The sequence below is a fragment of the Lasioglossum baleicum genome, chromosome 19 (genome assembly GCF_051020765.1).
Source record: "Lasioglossum baleicum chromosome 19, iyLasBale1, whole genome shotgun sequence".
Classification (NCBI taxonomy): domain Eukaryota; kingdom Metazoa; phylum Arthropoda; class Insecta; order Hymenoptera; family Halictidae; genus Lasioglossum; species Lasioglossum baleicum.
Window position 1 is genome coordinate 5098723 of NC_134947.1, and position 25028 is coordinate 5123750.

Genomic DNA, 25028 nt, shown 5'->3' on the forward strand with positions numbered 1-25028 from the left:
TCGGGATTTGTCTGTAACTTTGGATCAATAGATCGAAACGTCTGAAACACACGTGGACAAAATCAGTATTCATAATCTACGACGTACGCCGTACGCAATCTACACCTTTGTTGTTCGGGCTGCTGTATTTCAGGCGGATTTCCTGAATTGTTTTTATTTGATTCTTCATGTTTTCGTGTTACATTGTCGTGGAGAGCCACCCCTTAAATTTTCTCTGAACCGTAGTCGAACAGCCTGTAGATGTTCGCGGAGCCGTGGCGAGGATTCCTTGTTGCTCGATCGGCTCATCGCGATCGGTCAACATAATCGACGTGGACACACTTTCTGATAATCACGGGCGCTAACCGTGCCCGATCAATCACCGGATTCCGTAGCACCGTCCGTCGAGTGCACCGTTCGGAGGAATGGCTCGGAGGATGGTTCGCGGTCCCCTCGTACACCATGCACCGAGGATATTTCCCTATCTGACTGCACGTGGCTGTCCCGAATAGCTGTGTGTTCCACTGCGCGAACCCGTGCAGCCGATAAGCGACGTCGCTCGATGGCATCGTCGAGAACGATGTCGGTCGACTGGTCGAGAGACTCCGGCCATCCCCGGAGTTTCCTTCGCGGAGTAGTTTACCACCGGCACGGGGGCGGACACCGAATAATCAGGTATGCAAAGGTCTGATAACGGGTGCCATTCGTCGAGCGATTCGAGATGCTCGACGCGTCTGTGCTGTCTTGACGCAAATGCCCGACCCGTGACCCGTGACCTGTGACCCAACTGTTTCTGCGCGCTGCACGCTCGGCCAGATCGAACAATTAGCTGTTCGTTTGGGTAAAAAATCTACGACGTAATAAGTCCATAAGATGTCCACATGATAATTTTGAGGGTACAGTGCGGAAAGCTGTGTGGAAATGTCGTTGTCCAATTAGAAATTCGGGCGAACAAGTAACTCGAGACGTTTTCGGCAATATTAGGCAAGTGTTTGACAGGTACATACTTTAAAATGATTTTATACTCAACCAAACGTATGCAAATAATAACATTTCAATAATTCATTTATTTCTACATTTTACAAAACAGAATTTGTTAAATATTACTCTCTTTAATTGGTTTTCGTTTGATATTTTACAAAACAATGTCCAAGATGCATCGAAATTGGTCTACGACCTCAGAATATTGCAAAATCGATTTCTTGAAATTCTACGTGTTTAACGAATTTTCTCGAGGTTAAAAACGTTCGTACCATAATCTCCCTATTTTCCCCATATTCTGCAAAGTTTCAGCTTTAATTTGACAACCGTACTGAGTCCTCTAGCGGGCCTAGGACGAAACGCTCCCCTTCCTTTTCCTTCCCAACAACAACAACACATCTTTCAGCCGCGAAAGCTCTCTCAGAAAAGAAAAATTCTGGAAACTTGCGTCTCATGTAAGTCACGGTATGTATACATTAAACAGTGTGAGGATAAAACGCTGCATTACAGAGCTAGTCATCGGAGAATTTGGATATTTAAAAGGAGATTCGTGTATGTGGGTGCTAAAGTTCCAGATCAGGGGCTACACTTTACCGGACTAGAACCGGGAGAAATTCGATTAGGATTTAAGGAGATTAGGAAAACTAGTGGAGTAATGTTGTACGAGTAGTTAGACACCATTTAGAATTTGGGAATGTTATAGGCGTGCTATGATTTACGTATCTTGTTCGCAAGATATGTTATAAAGGTTATGGTTCGAAGAGAAGGTTACAAATCTGATTAGGCTGTTGTGGTTCTTTTATTAGCTGATCCTTCATGTGGGAGTGACGATGCGATTATGAGGTAGATGGAACGCAATCATTGCATTATGGCTACCGGACCAAGAGGGGTAAACTTATCATCGAACTTCGTTTATCGAAAATTAGATATATTACGCGCTGCTGATACTCTACTGTAATTTACACACTCGATACGAACGGAAAGCAGACAGAATACTGTGCGACTATGATAGCCTTTGGTCTTTAATATATTTGTAAATAATATATACGAGATAAGTTGAGCAGTAAAGATAATCAATTTTGGTAAATCTGTTCGTTTTCATTCTAACTAAGAGGAAGACATTTACTTGGAATAATATTTACAAATTGGTATTGTATTTACAAAATATGTCTGGACTCATAAAATAATTAAAATTTCAAAAGACACGTGATCGCATGCGAAATATAATTATCGCGCTTAACAAAATTCTGTAGCAAGCTACAGTTATGTAGCAGTAATTATAAAGTGCAACGTGATTTTTAAATGTAATTTCGCGTAAAGTGAATTTTACTCGCGGCCGAAGGGCGACTGATTAACATGGCGAACAATTTAAAAATTAATTCGCAATTTATCGATGGTATAGAAATTCATCTAAAATCGCGTGACAGGCAAACCCGCGCGTAGAAATTAAGTAAGAAAAAATAAATATGTGTTTTGAAGTCGGTGAAGCAGCTACTGAGATGAATTATCTTTGTGATTCTACCAGGACAGTAATCTGTTAATGCAAGGATTTCTCCTTATCTTTAGGGGTTCGTATTTTCGATAAGCATAATACATTATATTGTGAAATCTCTCGACGATTTCGAAAGAGCACACCGTTGTTTAAAACCATCGAGCCAATCGTACAAATCAACGACATCGCTTAGGAGACCGACGTGTGAATCGTCTTCTTCTTGCAGTGAGTCTCAAGATGGCCGCAAAAGTCACGCGCACGTTCACTAAACCGTTGTGTTAAAGTAAAGTGAAGCCTCATCCATTTTGAACCCGTGCTACCCTAAAACAGTATCGATGCATCGTTGATCCAAAGGCAGGGAAGATGTTTAGGTTCAGTCAGTCTGTCTATCCGGAAACATCTCCCGAATCTGCGGTTAGAGATTCGGAAACAGTTCGATGAACTCGGTTTTAACAACGTAGTTACGAGAAAGGATTAGTCGTGGCAACTTTGACGCGTCATCAAGCCGTGTACACACCTAGGCACCGATGCTCCCGATGATACCGTAAGCCTGAATTCTCTGCATCGATTGCAAGCAGCGTCTGTCGACGTCGGCTGCATGTGCGATACGTGGTTTTCATATGCACTGTAGCCGTAATCGATAACACACGCCGGTCCCGCGACTCGGATTAAAATTCACTAATTATTACCGCCGGTAGGTGTATGCGTATCGATCCGCGTTCTATAATCTCATCAGACTCGAGATCTATCTGATAGGCACACCGTTATTGTTGGATTACCGTATGTATAGCATGGTCACGATTCAAAGTTGGGCGAAGCGGATCCTTTTAACGCGAACAAGCCGCACGATGAACGTTGTTGAACGGAAATGTTGGGAACCGGAGTGGATACCTAACGATGCTTGCGGCGCGGCGCCTCATTTATTATGCTGTTTTATTTGATCGCACGTTATGTGCTTACTTAGGAGAATTCAGTTATCAGGTTAATCGGCCCAGCGATACAAAACGAAATATGTAAATACGGCAATAATAAATGATAATTTATGTTAAGCTGTTTGAGGAAGCGCGCGACGATGATGTGTTGTTCAAATTGACTCTCCGCTGATACAGTCCAGTCAACGAAAAGTTGTAGAGGGAAATGGAAAGAACACAATCTTTAACTTCGGGTCTTTGTTTGGACTAGTAGGGAGGTAAGCATACTGAAAAACCTTTTTCGGTTTTCCGCTTATATCTCGGAAACTATGCGTCCTAGCGATGAGGCCATTCCATACAAAATTAAAGCTGGCAAAATGTGCCACGAGATTGATTCGATTCAGTTTTTCGCTATCTCGCATAGTTTCTGAGATATTCGCGTTCAAAGTTCACTAATTTTGCTGAAAGCTAGTCAAATAAGGCAAAAATTTCTTTTTCACAGTTCGTGAACCTTTGAGCGCGGATATCTCGGAAACTATGCGAGATAGCGGAAAACTGAATTGAATCAATCTTATAGCCCATTTTGTCAGCTTTAATTTTGTATGGAATGGTATTATCGCTAGGACACATAGTTTCCGAGATATAAACGGAAAACCGAAAAAGGTGACTTCTACGTGTCTCCCTGTAGCCCGCTCACCTCCTAGGAGTAGGACTTTTAGTATGTTTACCTCCTAATTAGTCCAAACAAAGTCCCAAAGTTAAAAATTGTGTTCCTTCCATTTCCCTCTACGCGCCACCCTTAAGAGCATTCATTGACTGGACTAATAATTAAATTAAATTAAGGATTACCGAGAGATCATTAACCGCTCACCGAGACTGTGGCCAAGTATCTGTTTGATTAACCGAACACTCGCATCCCCTTACAATTAAACATGTACAAATGCTTGAAATTGTGCCACGTTTGGTATGATTTCGGTAAAAGTAAAAAAGTTTCATACAGAAACAATGAAAAACAAAAGAATTTCATGATTGGATATACAACATACAATAGATGCTTTGTCTGCTCGTCATCCGTTTGCACGTTGAACGGTAACAGCCAGGGATCAGACTGCGTAATATCTGTACGCGATATAAGCGACGTCTCGGTCCGGAAGTTTTCGTGCATCGCGACATAACGGTATTCGGTTTCCAATCTCGGTAATGATCAGCCCCGACGACAGCGTCCGCGGGCGCCAAGACAAACCGAAGCCCTCGGGACAAGGTAATAATGTACGTAACGTGTGTATGTTGCAGTGACCTCCGAAAACGGAAGCGAGGCTTCTACGGCCGCCTATTTGACGATGCTGATGCTGTGTATGCTGCAGCTGCTTCTGAGATAGTCGTGGCACGCCTGAGGTCACGGGAAAGGGAGCTCATGGGCGTCGCACGATAAACAGCGCACTAGTCAAAAGCCGGAGCAGGGGTGTAAACTGGGCAGTACAAGAGTCAGCGGGGAGAGATCTGCCGGCGTGAAAACTACTACTAATCTTGTTGCGAATCGGCATTGAGTATTACGTGTTTTTTTTTTTAGCGTAAACTAAAGAGAGAAAAAAAGAAGAAGAAGGTTCAGTTCGTTCGTCAACGGAAACAGCCAAACAACCGGTCGACTTGCGTCCTTGATCGCGGTATCGCGTCCGCCCAGGACCGGGACGCAGGATATCGGTTTATTGGCTATACATATACACACACTTACCACGCTCCAACAGCGTCTAAACGTTCGGCGTCGTTGATGAACACTGCGCGGACAGGTTTACGGGCCGTAATGCCGCGCGACCTGCTCCCGGTACAGAGGCAATTAGCCGCGTTTGATTGCTGTATCACAATGCTCAAGCGATTTCGCGTCTGGTAAGTAAAACGAACAAACGGCTGGTCGTTTGAGGACGAACGGGAGAAGTCGGACCCCACGCATGCCTGCCGACTCCGCGCGAGTACGTACGCGTCGTGCCGGGACGAGAAGAAGGCCCCCTGGCCTCTGAATTATCGGCAAAATCGAAACATTGGGATGACAAACGGGAGCGTGCCAGGTGGGAACACGCGGACACTTAACGATAGACTCCTCTTGCCCCTGCGACGACCCGGGGCTCTTCTTCTCGCATCATCGCGATACGTACCGTGCGTGCCTCGCAACAAGTCCTTTGAAAGGAATGCGGCGCTGAACTATCGGCTAAAGCGATCACACATGTACTGTCCGTCCAACGAGAGTCGGCACAGATTTTGCTAGTTGGGGGTCTGCGGACCCCACGTTTGCGCTTAGGTTCCGGCGGGAAAGGTCGTCATAGGAGCTCGGCGTCGCAAGATGCTCGTTTGCTGTCTTCGTTAAGCGATTTGGCCAATCGCGGAGGACGTGTAGCGCGGAGTAGGGCTACCACGTGGTACCTACGAGTTTCCCTGTGCCAACTCTTGTTGGACCAGTGATGCCAGATGAGGGGAGTCACGGTGAAACGTTGTACCCCCTCTCTGATGACGGGGAATGAGCGGGGCGAATGGGAGACGCGTTGAACGTGCGCGATGGGGACCGTGGAGTGTGCGCCTGCGCACGGTGCTGGAATTGGAATAGTGGAAGGGGTAAGGAGGAGAGTACATGAGCTCCGTTTGGAGCTCATTCTGGCATCACTGTGTTGGACGGACAGTAGTTAGACAAAAGTCTAACCGTTGGGATTACTGGAGCGTCGACGACGGGGATAGGCGGAGCGAGCGAGGGACTTGGCCTGCGAGTCACGGACAGTACACGTCCTAGCCTCCTAGTAGATCATCGATCCCCCGTTGCGTGTAGACCCCGTGTGGATCTGTGCGCCGGATCGTTGGCGAACAATGGCGCGTCGACAGATCGCGACGCGAGGACCCGAAACAATCGAAGAACGTGTTCCGCAACTTCGACCAAAGTCCTTCTCGGTATCCTGGCGACGTGCGCGAGGAGTCTGTCGGACGTCTCGGATGTCCTGTCACAGTTCCAGGCGAAGATGCGTGTCACGGCGCGCTCTATATCCACTCGGCCATTGTTCGCGAGTCAGGCCGGGGCGACCCGCGGATCGATTCCACGCGATTTTCATGCGTAGCAGCTAGTCAAGAGACGCGCGCCGGATTTCGAACTTCTCTTTGCCCTCGTCATGTGCCCCACGTAGTCGAGGAGTATTGCCTATAGCTTCGTTGCAACGACGCTTCACCGAAACGAGTACAGCGAGAGTAACTTTGACGTTTGGACACCGTGGAATTTTCACTTGGCAGCTGGTCCTGTCGCCGAGTCGTCGGTCGTTATACCATTTCGAAAAGACAAATCAGAATTTCGCTGTAACAATCACCTCTGTGCGAACATGATAGTTGTCTGTTTCAAAGGTAGGAAATCTCGCAAACACCTTTTTCATGCAGAATCAAGCTGTTTGATTGAAATCTCATCTGAATCGGGTTCCGCTCGAACAAAATTATAATGCGATCAAGTAAAAATCGTTTCGTGTCCGAATATTAAGGTTACTTGCTGCAGCGACTCGCGGGAGACAAGAGAACGCGTGCTTTTACTCGTCCGTCACGACGCTCGTAATTCGCAGCGCATTCCTTTCCCCGGCGACCTGTAATTACCGATAGCAGTTCGATATAAGACACGGTTAGGTTTAATTCAGTTCGAGACGAGCGTTTCTACTTAAGTTCTTTTTATCGCCCGACCCACGCCACGCGGCGATTCGTGTGTCTATTGTATAATTTTCTAGTGGTCGGGCTCCGCGAATTTCTGTGTAAGCGAGTTCGGCCGACACGGACTCCGTTGCAATAGTATTTTGCGTAGCTTAAGGATCGCGTATGTACAGCGACTGCTGTTCATCTTTCGACACTCTTTCGAAAACAGATCTACTTGTCTCATTTAATTGGATCGAACGAATTTGGTATTTCGGAGAAGTTGTGAAAGTGTTCATCTTGGAAGAATTGCAATTGGTCCAAGTGGTGGAGGAAATTCGAAAAATTGCTTGTTGCAATACTTCTGTCCAGGCCTTATCGGATGTAAGAAAAAGCAATGTATTCGAAAGACGAAAAGTCTTTGACAAAACTGCCTAACAATTATTGTTAAACCTTTAAGGAAACTGCCATTTACGTCATCTTGAATTATATTTATAGTTCGCGGTGGCGTTAATCGATTTCGGCGAAATTTTCAAAACGCACTCTTGAAAATTTCGACACACGGCCCGATGGAAAAGTTTGCGAAATTGACTAAGAAGAAAGACTTCTTTCAGTTCAACTTCGGGAAAGTTAGGTATCCTGTTTTTGAGAGTGTCCGAACATTACCGGGAGTCACTGTACGTGTTTACGGTGCCTCACACTCAAAATTATCTGTCCTTTGTTTTTTTTATCGTTTTCGACGGTGAAAAGTTCAATGTTATGTATGTACAGTTTTATTTGTGACATAAATAAAAAATTTTGTATAACGTCGATGATGGAATTAACGTATTGTATCTATAATAACGTGTAAGTAAAGCAACTTTGTTCACGTTCGATTCTATACAACTATTTTACGATGAATAAAGTTTCCGTGCAATCATTTACATCGTTGTTTATTCTAGTACAAGAAATTTCATGATATTTTCTAGCTATATGTACATTTGAAATGAAAAAATTACCATTATATAAGCTTCAATTGCAAAAATCATTTTTGAGACTCGCTCACCATCTGTTAATTGTCAAATTACCTTCTATTTATTACGTCAATCTTCAGCCGATACGTATGTACTATATGTATACGCAGGGTGGTCCATTTGTCTTGAGACAGTCAATTATTACAGTTAATTATTATTATTTCTCGATGTAGAATGAGAATATGAAATAAAGAATATGGGCTTCAATTTGAAAAAATGATGTTGCCCTTCAGCTGACCCTTGAAGGGCCATTATGGAAAAATGTGCATAGCGCCATTAAATGTGTCCCTTCATATGAAGAATATTTTGTATAAAACATTTTTTCATATCCCTGCTGGTTTCCGTAATAATTCACTGTCTCATGCTAAATGGACCAACCTGTATTTTTGGTACATTCATTTCAGTACATTAATTTGAACACATTTTAACGGATGGAATGATCGTGAAATAATGAAAACTCGTATTTTGAGAATTTGTAAACAGAAAAGTGCAGGTCTAGGAGAATGTTGGCAATCCTAAATTTAGATAATAAACATAAACTCTAATGTTAAACATAATTGATTACCGTCTACATGTGATATCTAACAATATACATAGTATACTATCAAAAATTCGGAAGCGCGACAAAATGGGTATACCGAGGCCGAACTAAATCGTAGCAAACGAAGAAAGTAGCAGATAATTTACAGTGTGAGTAACTGTACATACATACATATTTTCTCTTAATCGTTCCTCGTTACCTAATCGTTTGTTGACTGCACGTGTATAATTATTTAGAATATACATATAATACTACCATAAATCTAACGATAACACTTCGAGCACAGTATCGAATCAACTTATGCGGTCGATTTGATATAACCGACGAACTACGCAACTAAATTCACGAACCACATATTCTTGTGGCTGCTCTTTACTTTACCGGACTCAAAATTTCTGCCTTTCTCCTACGAATTATGTATTTGGTATGTAATCCAGTAGATTTGTACCCGGAGAACCTGCAAATCCAAGTTTCGATCCTCTAGGATCAATAGTTGAGGAGATATGGTCGCTTAAAGTTGAGAATTTTTCACAGGTAAGGGTGTCACTAGAAACTGTAAATATACTCAACTTTAAGCGACCATATCTCCTGAACTATTGAGCCTAGAGGATCGAAACTTCGATCTACATCCGCGCCGGATACAAATCTACTGGATTACATACCAAACACATTACAATTCGAAGGAGAAAGGTACCAATTTTGAGTCCGGTAAAGTAAAGTTTACCCCAATCGGTTACTCGACATTCAACGACAATTTTCTTTGCCGATGACCGTGACGAAGATATAACGAATAGTAACCTTACATGTGAATAGCTGCCACGAAGTTAAGAATAAGCGTAGCGGCTCGGAAAAAAATCAAAAGAACAAATCCGTAATTATCGTTTTAGCGTATCAACGCTGCAAACAAGCCAGCGCAACGCAACGTCTCGAATCGTTGCATGAAATGCAACAGAAAAGAGCGGTGGTCGAGAAGCGCACGTATTTTCCCCGAGACGGCGGTATTTTCTTATAGTACGCATACTTCTCCGGGTGTGTTTTCTCGAACATTTTCCTTCTCGCCGGCCCGGCGCGGCGTATGAATTGTGTCAACAATCAGGATCTCTCTCTCTCTCATATCCTCTCGCCCCTTCCCGCGGTGTTTATCTCTCGTGCGCTCAAACATTTTACAGAATACGTACGTTTACAGTTAATATATCCGCGTTCGAGGATAAGGGAGAGATCGGTATTCGAATTGAATGGACAAGGAAGAAGCTCGGAGCTGCGAGATCAGATACAGACTACACTCCTGGACAAACTGACACCGCATGTATGATGTACACCTTTAATTTCGCGGAGACCACGTAGAATTTCTGAATGTTACTTTAGCCGACTCAAAATTGGTACCTTTCTCCTACGAATTGTGATGTATTTGGTTTGTAATCCAGTAGATTCGTACCCGGGACAGCTGCAGATCCAAGTTTCGATCCTCTAGGACCAATCGTTGTGGAGATATGGTCGCTTAAAGTTGAGCATATTTACGGTTTGTAGCGACGCACTTACCTGTCAAAAATGCTCAACTTTAAGCGACCATATCTCCTCAACCATTGATCCTAGAGGATCCAGTAAATCTACTGGATTACATACCAAATACATCCTAATTCGTAGGAGAAAGGCACAAATTTCGAGTTCGGTAAAGTAAAAGAGCAGCCGTGATTCCAACTAAACGCAATTTTTCAAAAATTTTCATCGCACGTCTGCAGTAAACTACTGTTTCTAGCTAAGCGGGAAAAAAACTGAGCTTGTTTGGTCCAATTATAAAACAGTTATTTTTGTCTAGAATAATCTGTTATTACTTTGTGGAACAGTGTGCGCGCAGGCAGACGCAAAGAGAAGGATTTGCTACGTAGTGAACCGAACAACGAACAGCCATATTTATTTACTGGTTTCGTCGGCGGAGGTTGCGTTTCCTGTTGCCTAAAAGGAGCAGACGGAAAACAAAATGGAACTTGTCTGTTCCCCCTTTTTGTTTTGCACGCGAACAGAGGAGAAAAACGACGCCGGGGGCTATGCTCTAATCGCACCAACGTGTTACGTGAATTCCGGTTTTTATTTGTACAATTGTATGTTTCATCTGCCGTTGTGTCACCGAGTTCGTAGGAATTACAAATGCACAGTGACTGTACGCGGTTTCAGATAGATCCTAGCCGGTAGCCCGCATGTAGATATTTTTCCATGGGAGGAGAAAGCAAGGAAAAAGGGGAGAATGAATTTCAGCGAGCGTGTCGACATGGGCTTTCGAAGAAAAAAGAAAAAAGAAAATTGTAATTACAAGGCACAGAACTAAATATTATATTTAAATGTTCTCGCGCTGAGGAACGGAAACGAGTGTAACATAGTTGCAAGATAACGCTGAGAACGCGGATGCGTAATTTAACTTCTAATACCGTTCAAACGATTAATTGTACGGCAGATGACCGGCTCAGAACGACGCGAAGCGAAGCGACGATCCGCATTGTTTTTAGAACGGAATTATCTACAGGAGTTCAATTAACGAGTTTCGCCCGAAATGCCAAAGAAGTACATACATGTGTAAGTACGTTTCCCATTTTACTTTTCACCGTTCCGACACACGCCGTACTTACATACGTAATTGTAAAACTGCAATTTATGTAAGTATACATACGCTAATTATAATACGAAGCGGAAGAATGGTAATTTTGATGAAGTAACTACTGTGTAATCAATGTACGGATTAAAGTGGAGAATTAATTTTAAACTTGTTAATCGTGCCTACGTTGCTTCATTGAATCTTTATATTGTATCGGTTTCTCGACACTTGCAGATTATTTTCGAACGTTTTATACGAGCAACTTCTCAAATAGATTATTTCAACTAATTATGTTTCATATACATATATATATATAAATTTGAACACTGTAATACATGGTAACAATACTGTTATTGTATATAATATTTTCTTATTTCTCCTTATAACCTACGCATTATATAAATCATAATAAATTTGGAAATTTATAATTTATTCTTTGTTCTCACCAAAACTTCTGATCCAATAGTACGCAAATAAACTCGATGCAATATTACTATTATTACCTTGTGAAATTGTTATCAATTATTGAAATACAACTGTTAATATTTCTTGCCTGTCCTTGTGTTCATTCAATTCGGAACTCAGCTCGGATATATTCTTTCGATATTTTCATAAAAAGGTAGGAAACATAAAATGGTTCATCAACTAATTTTTTCTGATGATAGAAGATGTGTTCGGTGGTTTATATTCCTGGTCATCAATCATTTATGTAGCTCCAAGTGCATCATTTGCCTAACTTGTTGTTTCATCGATTTGTAATAATTACATTCTGGAACTTTATGCAAAAAACAATGCATGTATGTATAACGCAGATTATTGTCTCCATAAAGTATTATTAATTAAACAATTGTGCTAAAAAAAACGGTGACGACAACATTGATGGCAGAGTATAATAATTTGGTTGTTAAGTCAATAAAAAGAGATGTGCAACGAAACTAAGAACTTGATCTTTAAGAGCTGGATAATATGGTACGTTATTGAAATCTCATCGAGTTTTTTATTTCAGATTAACCAGTATCCAGCAAAGGAACCGATATGGGTAAACTTTACTTTACCGGATTCAAAATTGGTACCTTTCTCCTACGAATTATGCTGTATTTGGTACGTAATCCAGTAGATTTGTACCCGACGCGGATGCAGATCGAAGTTTCGATCATCTGGGATCAATAGTTGAGGAGATATGGTCGCTTAAAGTTGAGCATTTTTGACAGATAAAGGTGTCACTACAAACTGTAAATATATTCAACTTTAAGTGACCGTATCTCCTGAACTATTGATCCTAGAGGATCGAAACTTCGATCTGTACCCGCGCCGGGTAAAGATCTACTGGACTACATACCAAATACATCATAATTTATAGGAGAAAGGCACAAATTTTTTGATAAAGTAAAGAGCAGCCCCGATATGCATTCATGTTCCTTAGCAGGAGAAAAACAAAAACTTTCAAATTATACTGATCCTTGTCGCGCTTTTCGAAAAATCGGCGACCGCATGCTCCATTCTGTCCGAAGCAATTTAATTCGAATGATTAGACTGCAGTGTTTCGTTTGGATAGCGGAACGACTCGCTAGACAGCCGCCGCGCCAGTATAAAACTGATTCGAGAAAAGTCAGTTTACAGGCGAAAGCCGCAAGTAATTCGAGTCAAGATCCTCGTAGAACTCTCTAGGCGCGTCGAAGCTGCCAAAGTCTCGGAAGGAAGTCCGACGTCTGCAAACCCAAAGTTTGGACGACGAATACCATGCAGCTATACCACCTCGGGGATACCGTGTACTCTCCGAGCTTCCTCGGATGATTGTATATCCTCTGCAGTTGTACGTACACCGCCGCGTCACGCGGCCGTGTTTGTGCTCGTAGGTGTGCCTATGCGCTGGAAACGGTTTCCCTCCCCACACAAATGCGACAAAGGAAACGACCTTTCAGTTAGCTGAAACGTCGACGCCGTAACAATTACCACTGCTTCCCCTGTGTCCTCTCGCCTCTTCAACCATTTCCACCACTTATCTTCCTCGCTCCTTTCCTCTTTCCCTCGGTTTCCTCTCTCCTTTCTCCTACCTCCCCGTTGATTCAACAGAACCGGTGCGGACTCTCCCTCTCTCCGCCTATTTATCCATCTATTTTCCACCGTTTCGTTTGCCTCCTGTTGTCCCTTTTACCTTAGTTCGTGCCCTATCCGGTCGTCTCTTTCCCTTTGTCTTCCCCGCAGCTGTGGAGAACAGCACAGGTGCTGGTCCCGGCGCAAGTTGCCTCGGCGTGAAGCGACTTCGCCGGGGTGACTGGTTCAAAATAAACTTTGTTTCGGGCTTCGCTTAATATCCCTCCAGCCATCAAACACGGTTACGCGACGGCACTCACGGCATACACACCGCCGCGCAGCGCAACGCCGCACCGGCCTCCTCCCGTGGATCCTCTTCTTTGTCTACCCGGTCCCAGGGAATAGGAAAACCGCAGAGCTCTCAATGCTCGCCAGGTCTTGTTATGAACACCTTCAATAACATCGGCTGATACATTCAGTTTCCACCCACGAATTATATATACGCGACTTGGCCCGCGCTTCGCATCGGCTCGACGAGTCGCGTACTCACCCATCGTTGACTTCCACGTTTTCAACCGGAAATTTACCGACAAGTAGAATTGTTCCGCGTGCACACCCCAACCTCACCTCTCTCTCTCTCTCTCTGTCACTCTCTATTTCCACCCTTCCCACCTCCCTCTCTCACGTGGATGCCCGAAACCGTATTTTTGTTTAGCTCTACGACAAGCGTTGTCCCAACCGGCAGCTAACTTTCGGGTGTGCGACGGTGTTCACGCGAACTGTTCGCCGGAAACGATGAATAGCGAACGGAAGCTTCGGAGCAGCGCACGCTGAAGAGGATTCGAACTTGAATTCAAGAATTGTTCGTCTCGCTGCGATTTAGTTTATTTCGCCGCGGCGATTAATTCAAACGGTAACGCTTTTATCGACAAACCGGGAATTTAACTTTTTTTTTTCACTATTTCTACAGGGTGTCCGAAAATGTCTTCAACAGCCGGAAATCGCCTTTTTTAAAAGTGTTCAAGCCTTACTGCGAGAGTGGCTGTTTGTGCTAGTTTTGTCGCGTGGTGTGTGTAATAAAAAATTCGTTGGAGAAATATCGATATTCGAGAAACTTTTTCCATTAACCCTTAATAGAAAAGCAATTGCCCGCAATGCCCCCGTATAATGTGCAATAAAATCGTAACTTCGGAACATTGATCATTATTCGTTGCTACAAAATCATTTATCCAACAAAAAAAAATGACGAGGGAAACTGCTACAACAATTTATAAAAACCATTATTCCGGTCCATCAACTCTCGGGGAATTTTCAAACATGAAATAACCTCGAGAACGATCGTATTCCACCGAATAATTTCGCGGCGGCGCGCTCTCGCCGAAATAACCGCGTTGAAACGCGCACCGCACGAATCCTCTCTATTCAAATAACGGAAAAACCGTGCAGCACAACGATTCACGAGCGTAAGTAGCCGGGCAACGAGTTACGGATAAAATCAAAATTTTCCAACTATTTAGAGACGGTTCGCTCTCGGAACAATAGAACGAGATAACGGCTGGTTGTGTGGGGGAGGAGGGGCGAAATCTCGGGATTCAGTTTCCGAGCGAAAACATCAGAAACGCATTCCGAACAAAGTTTTATACGCTGCGCGCCGGCTGGGAAGTGTTTCCTCTGTTCAAGGACGCGTTTCATGGGCATTATTTTCCACAATGCGGCGCATTAGCCGCAAGAAAGACGACCGGAATTAGGTCGCACGCGATCTTTACGCTGGATGCCGATTTAGTGAGACAGAGTAATGGACTCTGGCTACTTTATGCCTCCTTCACAGCGACCGATCCCCTCGGAAACGACTCCGAAAATACCTCCATCGCGGACGCAACGACCAACTCTCGTGGCAAATTGATACCACCGCCGAGCAAACGTTTGCTCGGCTTATTTGTGCGAGAAAAAGTCGTGCGGGAAAGCTTCCCTCCGACTAAATCACAGTTGTGTACAACCTTCTGCACCGGGGAATCCTGCGTGTCCTTTACGAACCCGCGATTTAAGATCGTTTCTTGTACTAAATATCTATACTAATCTCTTACGAAACAAATAAGAGCTTAGATGGTCGACTAATGTTCAAGATAATAGCTCTATCTTTGAACAGACTTCGAAAAGAAGCGGGTTTTGGTTTGGTTTGGTTTATTCTTTACTCTACAATTACGTAGAGACGGCGTTGGAGAACCGGAGTTCTATCTGCCCAAAGCAAACTTGTCTTTTTGCATTAATTACACAAGCTTTTCCTTACATGTCAGTGAGCAGTAACATATATACGATTTATTGTTATATTCTAATATGCTAATGTGCTAAAGTTACGTTCCCTTTCCAGTTTTTATTAAGGTGGAGCGGGGTAAGTCCGTCAACGTTAATTGGTTATTTTTATCATAATATGAACGAAATTTCTCTAGCTTGTATTCATTAACGTAGTACAAGTAAGTACGAACTATTCGACATAGATGTCGCCCAAGAATCAAACCAGAATCATCTTGTAGCAGCTGAAGAAACACATTTGAATATGCTTAAGTCATTAACAAGATGGAATAAAAAAAAAATAATAACGATAACCTTGAAAAAACTATGAAAAAATAACCGGACAAAAGAAATTGTTCGTCCATGATATCGCTCCTTCGATACCATTTAAATTATGCCATAAATATTCTTTTAGTGCCGTAAAAGATAAAGGGGATATTTAGGTGGCCTCCTTCAGCTGAGACACCCTGTGTACTGAATTACAGTTTTATACTGAAACTATGCAATCGGAAAATTTCGAAAAAGAGAGAAATTGCGTAGTACGATTTTTCTTTCGTTTCTGCCACCTGTAAGAGAGTTAGAAATACACGGCAGCCCGACGTAGAATAATGTGTCATTAAATTCCCGTAGAATGCTGCTTTCCAAAGCATTGCCTGCAGCATGTACGAGCGCGCGAATGAAAGCCGGTAGTATAAATACTGGTGAAAACCGGAAGGGGAGAAGAACAGAGGAAGATTTAGACGCTCTTGAAACACGGAAATACTAGTTACACCAGCGAATTTCGAAAATCAATCACCGCGCATTGTTCTCGAAGCTCTCAGAAGCATCCGGCGTTTGCTTTTATTCCTCCGGCCACCGCAGCGGAATGCTGTGAATTAACGCTGTATTGTCGATTGCACAAGATTTTCAATTTTTCTTTCACTCTTGCGAGATGAAGTGGATCGCCGCGCGGCTTGTGGAAAAATGGATTTTGTGTGAAATTCGTGATTCTTGCACGTTCTTCATTCCGGTTGGAAACATTAATTATCTTTCTGTTTACTGGTGTCAAAAAGGCAATGTTTTCTAATTAAACTCATTGTGGAATCTTTCACAGAACATTGATTATTCGCAGCTGACAATATAATTTGCGGGTTACAGTAAATCCTCTATCGACGCAGAAGCCTCGGGGCGGTTCGTTTGCGTAGATCGTAGAGGGATACTATTTCTTTGAGCTTCAAAGGCCGAGCCGAACGTAGAAAAGGACAGCGAGTAGCAACTGCGACTCTCCGCGTCTCTTTCTTTCCCATACGCTGTCCTTCCTTGCGCCCGAAACTTTCATCGTCAATTAAACCACTAAATACAGTTGAAATGATATCGTGTTTGGTCTTTTTTTAATCAGAAAAATGCCACGAATATATTGACGAAAGTTTCATACAAAAATAGTGTTACATGCCGACGACTGCGACTTCTCCGCGTCGCATTAGTAGTACATAGCACCTTTTTGCGTCGATAGAGGATTTATTTATGTATTCATGTGAAAAACTAGTAGAAGAAATTTGAAACAATCCCCCCCATAAATCGCGAGTTTGATTTTGCGGGTAGGTTCGCCGCTTATTTGCTCTTCGGCCAGTTTCTCTTTCTTTCCACGATCATAAATCGTTTGCGTCTCAACGCCGCGCCGCCTCGCGGCAACGAGCACGTAACCGTGTCCCGATAACAAAATAGCAGAGTCGAACGAGCCAACCAGTCGGCTGCAGGACTGCCAGGCACTCGAGTTAAGTACCTGCCTATGGAAATTTAACGCCACACTTTGCCGGCGTGTTACATTTGTAATTCATCGAGCCGCCGCCTGTTACAGACAGGTCTGAAGTACGCGCCGTATAATAGAATGAATTTATATTGGTTGCAAAGTATACCAACCGCCCACCCTCTGCTTTCTTTTCTTCGCCTTTCGCTGGAGGACCTCACCCTTCTCCGTCGGAGCAATTTAATCGCACAAAGGGGTCGAATCACTTCGAGTATTGTTTGAATTTAAATATACCGGAGGTGAACTGGAGAGGGAGAGAGAGAGAGAGAGAGAGAGGCGAAACTCTGATGACTCGATCGCTTTGAGGAATTTAAACGGGCCGGGAGTTTTGGACTTGAACGCTCTCAGCCCGCGAACAACTTCTGAATACCAAAATTGCGTTTAAGTTACTTTCTTGCTTAAATGAAACGTCACGATGATTGGATTAGTTTTCTTTCACCATTAAGCGCCGCAGCGCGAGCGGTGGCCGGCGAACGGTTCACGGAGTAGCGTGAAATACGTCAGAACCTGACGCGGGCAGTGTACATAGTACAACATGTTGCGTAAAACGGTTAAAACTTTCGAAAGTTCCGGGAAATCTCGTTTATCGACGTACCGGAATTTTATTATTCCTGCTAAACTCGTTTTCAACCAGACATTCTGGATGTTCTGCAAAAATCTATCGAGAAAAGTACCTTGCCGTTAAACTTTCTGCTTCTGCATACAGCGCTTTATTTAATTACAGAATTAAGATGATTTTCTTCAGTGTATTCGATGCTAATATGATCTGCCTGTAACAGCGCTCGGATTTAGTTACTCGCGACGGCCGAGTTTCGAAGGCTACGCCCCCTGGACCCGGCCGCGCGTCCCGCTCCCCGCGGCGGCCCTAATTCTCGCCTGAGGAGCTCCGAACTTGGACCGCCAGGGGGAGCGAGACGCGGGGCCGTATCGAGGGGCGTAACCTTCGAAACTCGGCCGTCGCGAGTAAGTAAATCCGAGCACTGGCCTATAAGATCAAATAGGTAGAACTTCCGAGTCGTTGTTTGTTTTACCGATCGCTAAGAAAGTCTTAAAAATTGCCATTCAGCAAGAAATCGAAGCGAGACGACGTAAAGTATCACGGCCGAACAACTGGATCGAGTTCTCTCGTTAGATGGACAGAAACTTTTATTTTAAGATCACCGCGATCGCGGGCTCCGCAGTCCGTGATTTCGAATTTCCACGTTCCCGGCGCGTAATTGAAAGCTTCTACAAACTCCTTTCGTACGGACAATACTCATTACAAACATTCTCCGTGCAATCGGACCGTAACTTCTTCTTTGACTAGACGGTCGCCTCCGTCGATCCCACTATTTTTCTACCTGTCTTTGTAGCTGCGAACCACCGTCGAGTTTACACGTGGATCCGTCTTCTTTGCCCACCGAGGAGCCCGAATACAGGGCCAAGTCTCACGAACATACCCGGTCCGCCGTGCAGGACATATGGAAAGGAACGTAATAGGTCTTCCTCCGAGTCCTCTATGTAAATTTACACATGCTCGCGGTTACCCGGCGACGCGAAGGTCCGCACACGTACGTCCACGTACTTACAACAACCCGGCCACGCGATTCCATGCATCCGCTTTTCCCCCGTGCACGAATTCCGGGGAAAAATATCTTCATCCCTGCGGAAACGCTCGCGGTTTCAATCGCGCCACATCGAATTCCAAACGCTACCGTGCCAAGTGTTTGCGCGGACCCGTTCCTCCTCGCGAAAAGATTTCGCGTACGATCGCCTTTGTTGCAGATCGAATCGGTTCCACCCGAAACCGAGTCCTATTCCACCGAGCTCTCGCAGATTGGCAAGTCGCATTTGACTTTCCGCGAGATACGTTGAGATTGTAGGGCGAAGTAGCCTAATGTCAAGGCCCATCTTCTAAATAAATTTATGTATGAAAGTGGAACACATCATTTATTAAACCGTACTCACTACCCTTGTGGTAGGGGTACCGACTTCAAATTTTCCACAGGGGGTTTCCTTCGGGGCCCATGTTTGGCATCTGTAAAGATGTAAAGATGTTATTGTAAAGTAAAAGGAAGGGAGCGTTTCGTCCTAGGCCCGCTAGAGGACTTGTCTTAGACGCCGGGATATGTCCATTTTGTGGCGAGTGTAGGAGGTTAGCCGCCACACACTCCTTCCTCCCAGACCCTATCGTATATTGTCTAAAATTGACGGCTCTAAATAAGGGGAGTATAAGGCTGCGTTTATAGTTCCTGACTCGCGTGCTTTTCGTCTCGCGTGCTTTTGGTCTCGCGAGACAGCGGGTCAGAAATTTCGAGCGGGGTCGACGGGCCCACTGTGCCCCCCGCTGTGCGTGGCACAAAAAAAGGTCTCCGAAGATATCCTACCGCCTTAAAGGAAAGCTATCGGTAGTTTACCTAAACGAACCGTGAAGCCGTAGAGACCTTTTTTCGTGCCTCGCACAGTGGGCCCGTCGACCCGCTCGAAATTTATGACCCGCTTGTCTCGCGAGACCAAAAGCACGCGAGACGAAAAGCACGCGAGTCAGGAACTATAAACGCAGCCTAATCCCCTTGGCATCTTACACGTAAACGTTGGTGATAACTAGACTGCGGATCTTTATGCAAAATAAAAAATGTTTGCATTGATTGCAGGACACAGGAGCCAAATAAAAATTGTATCCTCCTTTTAATAATCCTATTAAGCTGAAACTAATACGTTGATGTCGTTAAATATTTTTAACATGTCCACTGCTTTAAATTGTACGTGTCCATTTTTGTCATAAATGCATAAAATCCGCAGTCTAGTGATAACAGTGTTTAAATTTCAACTCTCCGCGTGGAAATGCAGCCGGTTGTGTTTTGTTATTTTCAAATCGAGCTCGAACGCCCAAATTCATCGGATTTACGAGTAAATATCAACGGTAGCGTTGAACGATCCACCGTGTGGATCATAACCGAGTCAGCGCGCCTCCCTGCTCTCGAATCGATTTTATTTTCTATCCAGCAGTATCTTCCAGCCGCTTTGACGATGATCGAGTCCGTGAAATCACGTAAATCGGCGAGGAGCATTTTTTTCGGGGTTGAATTTGGCTTGCTTCGGCAGCCTTGACTTCGATACTCTCGCACAATCTTGCGCACACAGACACAGCGGACCAATACTATTCTGCGGCGGACGAAGGATTCCCGAAGTCGATTTTCGCCCCCGATCCTGGATCGTAACGATTGCTTTCCGACGACGCCTGCCGGCAAGGGTGAGGAACGAACGAGGCATCGGGATAGCTAGGATATATCTTCGCTACAACGAGCTTCGATCACATCGAAAGCTTTCCTCAATGGCCCCCCGCCGACCGACGACGCCACGCTCCGCCGTCAAACCATGATATACATAAATCGTCCCGTCTCCAAGTCTCCATCTGCCCAAGGGAAACCTCTGCATGGCCGTAGCCAACCTGTAAAATTTCTCACACTAATCGGAAGCACGATACGAACCTCCATAGAAGTTTGCGTTAACGACGTTTCACCCTGTCGCTACACAGATTTCAGCATTATTCGACTGAAATTTGATCAGGCTGATTGCGAGTAATAACATTTGGATATTATTAATCATTTGCTTTTATAATCAATATATGGCGTACATCTTCAATATTTACCTGGCATTTCTATAATCACACACAACGAAAAAAACGTACTGAATTTAGTCCAGTCAACGAAAAGTTGTAGAGGAAAATGGAAGGAACACAATTTTTAACTTTGGGACTTCGTTTGGACTAGTAACGAGGTAAACATACTAAAAGAGGTGCAGGGTGCACGTAGAAGATCCTCTTTTTCGGTTTTCCGCTTATATTTCGGAAACTAGGCGTCCTAGCGATAAGACCATTCTATACAAAATTAAAGCTGACAAAATGTGCCACAAGATTGATTCGATTCTATTTTGCGCTATCTTGCATACTTTTCGAGATATTCGCGCTCAAAGTTCACTAATTGTGCTGAAGAGTTCTTTCTCACAATTAGTGAACTTTGAGCGCGGTTATCCCGGAAACTATGAGTAATAGCGAAAAACTGAATGGAATCAATCTTGTGGAAAATTTTGTCAGCTTTAATTTTGTATAGAATGGTCTCATCGCTATGACTCATAGTTTCCGAGATATAAGCGAAAAACTAAAAAAGGGGACCTTCTACATGCCCCCTGCACCACGCTCACCTCCTAGGAGTAGGGACTTTTAGTCTGTTTACCTCCTAACTAGTCCAAACGAAGTCCCAAAGTTAAAAATTGTGTTCCTTCCATTTCCCTCTACCACCCCCCTTATGAGCATTCATTGACTGGACTAATTTTTAGTAAATTAACATGAAATTTTCATGCATTCGTTGGTGGATTTAAATGTACTATCTAAACTAGATCCTGCGAGTTACGAGTCATGAGGCAACTTGTACAATAGATCTCGACTCTTTTTGTGGTCGAATCCATGCACAGAAGTGCGGCGGTGGGGGCGGAGGGTCGGGGAAACGAGATAAAAGGAAAAGAGAGAGATAAAACGGAGAAACGGTTACCCAGCACGGGGCACTTCTTAAGCTTTAATTAGCCATGGATCAAAGGTTCGCTTAATGGAAGCCAACGATGCCACCTATGATGAACGTACTTTGAGAAGGGAAATCAAAAGCGGTGGCTTAAATTCCGAGGGGATCGTACCGTTTGAAGATTTCAGGGCAGGTCACAAAAGGAACTTGCAGAATTAATCATTTTTTCTAGTGTCAGGAACGGACATCGATAATTGCGAATCGGATATACTGCACTGTCGATCATATCGTATTAGACGCGAATAATGTTCTCGAGCGGATAAGAAAAGAGTGATCGAATCCACTGAATGTTTGATAAACTATGAAAGAGCTGTGAGGAGACACAGTGGGCCGACTGTAAATGTCTCTCTGGCGGGGTCGAAGCCGTGACCGTGTCAAAGGGAACACGGTCCAAGGATATTTCTATTCCAGGGCCAACCGTGGGGCTACTTTAGAAATCGCCGGCGGTTTTATACGAGACGAATTGTTTTTCACTGACCGTAAAAGAAGCCGTTGCTCGGGAGGAGCGAGGGCGGGAGACGTAACGGGAGTTCGTAAGAAGCCGTTTCGACGAGTTGGCCCTTTTCATGGATCAGACTGGTCGGCTCCGCCTGAACGGAACGGGTATCCTCGTTACTTGTGTACTTCTTTCACGACTGTGGGTTCGAACTTTACCACTGAATCAGCCCTCGGCCGGAAGATGTTCAATGTTCGGGAATAGAATCGTTGATTCCCCGGCGAAATTTCGCAGTTGCGAATTCCAACGTGGATAGATAAGACGCATAAAGCCTAGGGAACCGCCAATACGGCAACTACGGCTGAATCAGAAAGGACAGATCGATTTCAGAAGCAACACGCGAACCCCGTCGGATATTTACAAACTTATTGTATATTGGGTGGGTAAACTTTACTTTAGCCGACTCAAAATTAGTGTACTTTCTCCTACGAATTAGGTATGTTTATTAGGTATGTAATTAGGTAGGTAATAACTTTAAGCGACCATATCTCCTCAACTATTGATCCTAAAGGTTCGAAACTTCAACCTGCATCCGCGCCGGCCACAAATCTACTGGACTGCATACCAAATACATCATAATTCGTAGGAGAAAGGCACAAATTATGAGTCCGGTAAAGTAAAGAGCCTTGGGTCATTGCAAAAGTCCTGATACGATTTTCAGTTGATCTTTAATTTGCTCGACCCTTGCAAAAAACGTTGCAATCAATCGATTAAGTATTATATTTACGTATACACTATTTGTTCAACGCAATCCCACTGTTACAGGAATAACACCATCCGTTAGAGACGGATACCGATTCTCCCAGGGACTTTGTTCCCTTGATAATTTGTCCGACAACGTTTTGTGCGAGTATCAGAGATCGAACGATCGCGGGACATTGTACTGTTCGACAATGTTACGCGGAACATTGTTATCCTTACCTCGCTCTGCGAATGCTATCGCGGATCGTAAAACTCTGTCCTGATCAAAAGATAAGGGATATACAAAGTTTCGACACACGTACATATTTCCAGTTCTTCCAATGTTGCTTTCTACGAACACATGGTTTCGAATGGGTGTAGTATGTAACGCAAGCTTTGTCAAATGTTACGATTTAAGTAATCACGAAAGCAAAGAACTGGATGCACGAAGAAGTTGAAGCGGCGCGACAGAATTTCCGATTGTGCTATTATTTCGAAAGATAGCTGTACCAAAATATATATCAAGACATTTGTCGTTTCAAGTGTGGTATGCCATATGCGCCAACATTGCACAGTCAGCCTGGTGTTCTCTTATATTCGCGGAACTCTTTTTCTCAAGCTCCTCCCGCTCCACTCGTGAGTCGTCACCCAGCGCAAGTATTGAAAAAGTTTCTCTACCCCCTTAATAATTCTTTCCCTTATCCTTCTACGTTCCCCTTCCTCGACTGACAATAAAAGTTCGGTTGAGCGACGACTGACCAATGAAGCGATCGAATAAAAATCATCCATAGACGAAACACTCGATTATTAACAGCTGACTGAAACGTCGGATAAAGACCAATTAGACATTTTCGTGTAAATTGTACTCGTTAAAAGCCTACGTATTAAATTGTCGCCAAAATTCGTGGAGTAAATTCGTGGCTACGTTTAAAAAATAATTTGTAGCATAGACGTTCGAAAGCCTCTTAACAGGTGTTCAGACCGTAAAACAGTATCGATCGAAACAGATGCGTGCTTTTCGGACCGCCTAATAATTCTATACACGTATTGCCGATTGTTTGAAATAGGAATTCAAGAATGTACAAAATCGGGGATTATCCGGTTCTCGCAGTAAGATGTTCAAATATTGATTCAGAATTGTTTTCGCGCAGAATATTCCCGTTTATAATATACGCGTACAAATACCCGTCGAGATCTCATTGAATCGATGCCCCGGCTCGCGCTGACAAATATTTCGTTCAAATTTTTCGAACGACCTCATGGTACTCATTCACCCTCGTTAACTGAAGTTCGTGTGCTTGAAACCGTTCGCTCTGTCGACAAAACACTCCCGATTCGCGGCTAGATTTTCCGAACTACGCTACAGGCATTTTTCTACAGTTACGTTTTGATTTATGGCATCACTGGACTCGGAACAAACATTCCCTTCCATGAAAAATCCTACAATATTCACACACCCTTCCCGTTTTACCGTAAAAAAAGTTACGAGTGTACTGGTCGACGGTACTGTTTTGTTTTATTTCGCTACCATCCGCGTCCCTAAGTATCCGGACATACTTTAACTTTCTAATGGATCTTTAATCTGGAATAGACAAGGACACTCTCGGGCTTCTCGGGCCGAATGACAAACTGTTGAACGTCGGATTCACGAGACCGTAAAACGACCATTGCATACTAGACCGGAGCCAGTTGGTTTTCTACTAAAATAAGACGGCGTCTATCACTGGAAGATTGGAAATAATCGGTCGAAAGTGATTCCCGGAATAATAGAAGGGAACCCTGTCTCCTTTCACTCACTCGGTTCTCCGACTGGTAAGCTATCGGGAATGAGGGCACGGGAAAACAGGAGCGAGAGAAAAATAGAAAGGGAACTAAGGACAAGGGAAGGAAAGATAGGTCGCGAAAGAACGTCAGAATCACATTGTGCGGCGCATCCGGGTCAACAATATATACTTTTCCGTTATCGAGGAGCATAATGGAACGTCGAACAAGCGGGCGCACGCAGCGCCACCGCCCGCGACAGGGAAAATAGTGGAATTT

At 43.9% G+C, this 25028-nt stretch overlaps 3 protein-coding genes across 5 annotated transcripts in view; 2 read left to right on the top strand and 1 right to left on the bottom strand.

Annotated features, from left to right (window-relative positions):
* The window catches only part of LOC143218485 (uncharacterized), a 190764-nt gene extending 180355 nt beyond the window's left edge, over positions 1 to 10409 (top strand). Inside the window, exon 6 of the mRNA XM_076443685.1 lies at positions 4657 to 10409. Within this exon, the coding sequence (XP_076299800.1) occupies positions 4657 to 4742 (86 nt within the window). The 3' untranslated portion in view covers positions 4743 to 10409. The remainder of the gene's footprint in view (positions 1 to 4656) is intronic.
* The window catches only part of LOC143218487 (uncharacterized), a 44825-nt gene that overhangs the window by 9875 nt on the left and 9922 nt on the right, over positions 1 to 25028 (bottom strand). The gene's annotated exons all lie outside the window — the stretch shown is intronic.
* LOC143218488 (uncharacterized) lies at positions 5120 to 12391 on the top strand. The gene is made up of 3 exons (XM_076443690.1): positions 5120 to 5247; positions 10404 to 10658; positions 10732 to 12391. Exons 1-3 carry the CDS (start codon positions 5132 to 5134, stop codon positions 10733 to 10735), a joined length of 375 nt encoding a protein of 124 aa, XP_076299805.1. The 5' UTR covers positions 5120 to 5131; the 3' UTR covers positions 10736 to 12391.

What these genes read in the sequence shown, in the direction of transcription:
- LOC143218488 (XM_076443690.1), top strand. Translation starts at nt 5,132, where the DNA reads ATGAACACTGCGCGGACAGGTTTACGGGCCGTAATGCCGCGCGACCTG. An exon ending in CTCAAGCGATTTCGCGTCTG is followed by an intron (nt 5,248 to 10,403) that starts GTAAGTAAAACG and finishes TTTGTGGAACAG; the next exon opens with TGTGCGCGCAGGCAGACGCA.